This window comes from Apis florea, unplaced genomic scaffold (assembly GCF_048593485.1).
Source record: "Apis florea isolate Af1SG1 unplaced genomic scaffold, ASM4859348v1 contig_3758_pilon, whole genome shotgun sequence".
In the NCBI taxonomy this organism is placed as follows: Eukaryota; Metazoa; Arthropoda; class Insecta; order Hymenoptera; family Apidae; genus Apis; species Apis florea.
The window spans coordinates 784308-788668 of NW_028256839.1; the positions used below are offsets into that span (position 1 = coordinate 784308).

General features: G+C 13.5%; 1 protein-coding gene across 1 annotated transcript; it reads right to left on the bottom strand.

Moving 5' to 3' along the window:
• Nucleotides 1–586: 586 nt before the first annotated feature.
• LOC100863376 (60S ribosome subunit biogenesis protein NIP7 homolog) lies at nucleotides 587–3955 on the bottom strand. Its single transcript, XM_003695719.3, has 4 exons — nucleotides 3434–3955; nucleotides 2315–2540; nucleotides 1534–1674; nucleotides 587–770 (listed from the first exon to the last, which is right to left on the bottom strand). The coding sequence occupies exons 1-4, from the start codon at nucleotides 3487–3489 to the stop codon at nucleotides 651–653; spliced, it is 543 nt and encodes a 180-aa protein (XP_003695767.1). The 5' UTR covers nucleotides 3490–3955; the 3' UTR covers nucleotides 587–650.
• Nucleotides 3956–4361: the final 406 nt, after the last annotated feature.

The window sequence follows — 4361 nt, forward strand, 5'->3', positions numbered from 1 at the left end:
GATAATTAAATTTATATTATATTATTTATATTTTATTTATATTTATATAAATATTTTTTATAATTGATTCTTTAATAAAAATAAAGGTCAATAAAGCATTAATAAAACTTTCAAATCAAAGATTAATATTTAAGAATATAAAGCAGATTATTTTGAATTAGATTATAATGCAAAGAAAAATATTAAAAATCATGATTATTATTAATTATTAAAAAATTATAAATATAAAAAAAGTTATTATACTTGGAACATACATATTAGATATATATATATATATATATATATATATATATATATATATATATATATTAAATAATAACATATTAAATAAAAACATATTGATATGATTTATTGATTTAAAAGAAAATCTATTTTTTAATTATTAAATAAAAAAAAATTATTTAACTTAAATTAAAATTAAAATTTATTGTTTTTTGAATTTTAATGAATTTAAAAAATTTAATTTGCAATTTTTTTCAACATATAAATATAATAATTGATATATATTTATAGTAAATTTAGTATATTTTATAATATAGTACATTTAATATAATAAAAATATATACTTTTAATAAAAACATATGTATTGTCTATAATCTTTAAATATATTTATTTAATATTAAAAAATAAGTCATTTTTTTATATGATTTTTACATTAAAGATTCTTCTGATCGAATATATTCTCCGATATCAGCTTGATGAAAACATACTGTTGCCATTGGATCTGCATATTTGCAATCTATTGTACTTTTAGCTGTGACACCAAAGCCCTATAATAATTTTATTAAGTTGAAATTTTAATAATAAAATAGACACAAGATATTTATTTATTTTTTTTTATATTAAATATACGTATTAAGTATATTTATGTATAATAAAAAAATATACTTAAGTATAATATATATGTATTAAGTAATAAAATAGTTCTGTAGAGTTAAAGAGTTCAATATTATTTTACAAATAATTATTAATATTAATAAAATAAAATTAATAAAATATCAAATCACTTAAAATTAATAAATAAGTTTTTTTTAGCATAGATTATTATTAGATTGTTGAAAGTGAAATTGTCGTTTATTATAATTTTGTTGAAAATATTAATCAAAGTAAGAAAAATTTAATTCATTTTGTCTATCAAAAAGCAAGTTAAAATTATCAAAACTTATTTACAATTAATTTGATTAATTGTATTTTTCAATTATTATTTTATATATCAATAAAAAATTTTTTTTTAATGCAATCTTTTTTGAAAATTTTATTGATGTTAATTTTTATTCATTATGAATTTTAAACCTATATAAGAAAAAATTGAATTTGATGTTAAAATATAATTTACAATTTGCTTCTTTAAAATAAGATAATTTGATAAAGTAATATTCAAGTTATATTCATCCATCTTCAAATTTAAATTGATGCATAACATTATTTTTAAATGGTTTTATGGATATATTAATCATTTCATTTGCAATAACCTAATATATAATTAAAATAAAAAATATAAAGTTATTATAAAGAGCCTGATCTTTCACTTACTAATGGTATATCATTTGTGGAAAAAATAACAACTCCTTGATACTGAGGTGTATTTTCTGTAATTCGATTTAAACCAGATTTAGAAATATGATGTCCATATAAAAATTGTTGTTCAGCTGAAGGTTTCAACCAAATTTTATACTAGAAAAAGAATGAAATTATATAAAATATATTTACATAAATATAAATTTTTATTCATATTTTTTATATTTTATTTTTATTTAGGATTGACTTGATATTAATAATATTTAATTTTTTATTTATTTAATATCATTTAATATTTACCAATCAATAATTTTAACTTATATTTTATATATTATATATTTTATATATTATAAGGAATAAATTCTAAATTAAAAACAAATTTTATTATAAAATGATTTCATCAAAATGAAATATTTATATTCTATGTCATCATAAATATTTTATTATTAATGTGTCTATAAAAATTGATAAAATTAATAGATAATTATAATGAAGTAAATATATTGATAAATCAATAAAATATATGAACGATATATTTGAAATAGAATGAACATGAAATTATTTATCTATGCTTAAAAAATATTAAAAAATAAATATATATAAATAAATTATATAATAATAATATAATAAAATAATAAAAATCATTATTTTAATCATATTAGTTTTCAATATTATTTTACTTTATATCTATGTATATGAAAAATTATGAATAGAAAATAATATATAATATATAATAATATATATAATAATAAAATTTAATTATATTCAAATATATAATTAAAAATAATATAATTACTTGTGCATAAGGAGCCAGATGATATAATGCAGTAATATGTAATCTAAATTTTTCAGATTTTGTAAATTTTCCAAAACATGTGCCAACACTTGCTAATCGTTCTGGATTTACCATACTTGCTAATGATAAAATCTTTTCAGAAACATAATATACTCTGCCTTTCTTTTCTCGGAAACAATAAACACCATCTGGTCGATCAAGTAATAATTTTACATTGCTTCCAATACTAAAAATAAAATTTAAATATAATAATCATATGATGTAATCACATAAATATAATAAATATTATACATAATATTATAATTAATATATCAAAAATATATCAAATTATATCATAATAAATATAGTTAGATATAATTGTTTATATTTATTTCTGTTATAACAAATAACAAATAATTAATTTTATTTAATAATAATATTAATAAACTTTTTATCATTTTTTAATTGAATTTCACTGAACATCCAAAAAAAATTCATAAAATTATTTTATTTATATTATATCACAATTATTTTTTAATTTACATTATATAAAATATATATAAAAACAAAAAAAAATAACAATAAATATTATTTTAAACAAGTATATATATATATAGTAATATATAAAATAATTTAAGAGATATAATAATATTAGTAATAATATTAATAATTATATAATAATTATCAATAAAATTATAATGGTACAATTAAAAGTATAATAATTAAATAGTATAATTAAAATATACTATTTATTTATTTATTTTTTAAATATTTATTATAAAGATTACTAGCACAATTAAAGTTATTATTATCAATTATAAATTTTATATTTCTAACTTTTTTAGTTATAATTAGATTGCAAATATTTATACATTTATGAAAAATTAAATATATATATGTTTAAAAAATACACATAATATAGAAAAATATATAAAATATTTAAAATAAAATATTCATTATGATATTTGAAAGATAAATCAATTTATTTATTTCATTTTTATAATTGTAATGAAAATATAAATTTACATTTGTAATCTATTTATATTTATTATAATAATATGTAATATATATATTAAACAAAAATCATGTAATCGATTGTTGAATGGTTATGAAAAAATTATGTAGATATATTGTACTTACTATTTTGTTAATTTTTCTAAAACAAGTTTTGTTTTTTCTTCAGTTAAACGTTTCATTTTTTATAAAATATATATACAAACTTTCATACGCAATATAGAAATAGATTTTGTCAAATGTTAAAATTATTTAAAATAATTTCCATAATAATTTTTATTATTGTTAATTTTTTTGTCACATTTTTCTTTTTTTCATATATTTATATATTATATTTTATATATATTTATAATATAAGAGAATAAAAATAACAGCAACTATTCTCTAAAGTAACTTCAAAAATTCTATAAAACTAATCAAGAAAAAGGTTAAGTGAAATTTTCTATATATGTTATTCTATGATAATAAAATTACAAGATAAGAAACTCATCTAAATTTTTATTAAATTGTATATTTTCATAAAATATATATTTATATTTTATTAAATATATTAAATTAATATAATGTTTTAGTAATTATAATAGTTATAGTATTATATTTTATTACATTAAATACATAAATATTATATTTATAAATTAGATCTTAAGTATAGAATTAAAAAATTTAAAAATAATAGGTATATTTATTTTTTAAAAATATAAATAATATTTATATAAAATAAATAATAAAATCCTTAAAGTTATTTTTATTTGCTATCTTTAATGAATATATTTTTATATAACCTATTTTAAATATAAATCATGATAAAAGTAAACTGTTTAAATTTTATAATTATATAATATATAATATATTATATAATATATAATTTTATAATAATTGAACAAAAAACTTTTAGATTAATCGAAAAAAAGTTTTAAATTTTTACTGTTTTATGAAATACTTCTAGTAATATATATTGTTATAATAAATTACATGAAGAATATGCTAAAATAATTCGATGCAATAATATGAATAATGTAGCGTAATTATTTTCTATATTTATATTAATTTGAAT

Excerpts from the sequence above, each read along its gene's own strand:
- LOC100863376 (XM_003695719.3), bottom strand. The coding sequence starts at position 3,489 with ATGAAACGTTTAACTGAAGAAAAAACAAAACTTGTTTTAGAAAAATTA. Across the intron at positions 2,541-3,433 it reads TTAGAAAAATTAACAAAATA|TATTGGAAGCAATGTAAAAT; the intron begins GTAAGTACAATA and ends TTTTATTTTTAG. Across the intron at positions 771-1,533 it reads CCACAAATGATATACCATTA|GGCTTTGGTGTCACAGCTAA; the intron begins GTAAGTGAAAGA and ends AAATTATTATAG.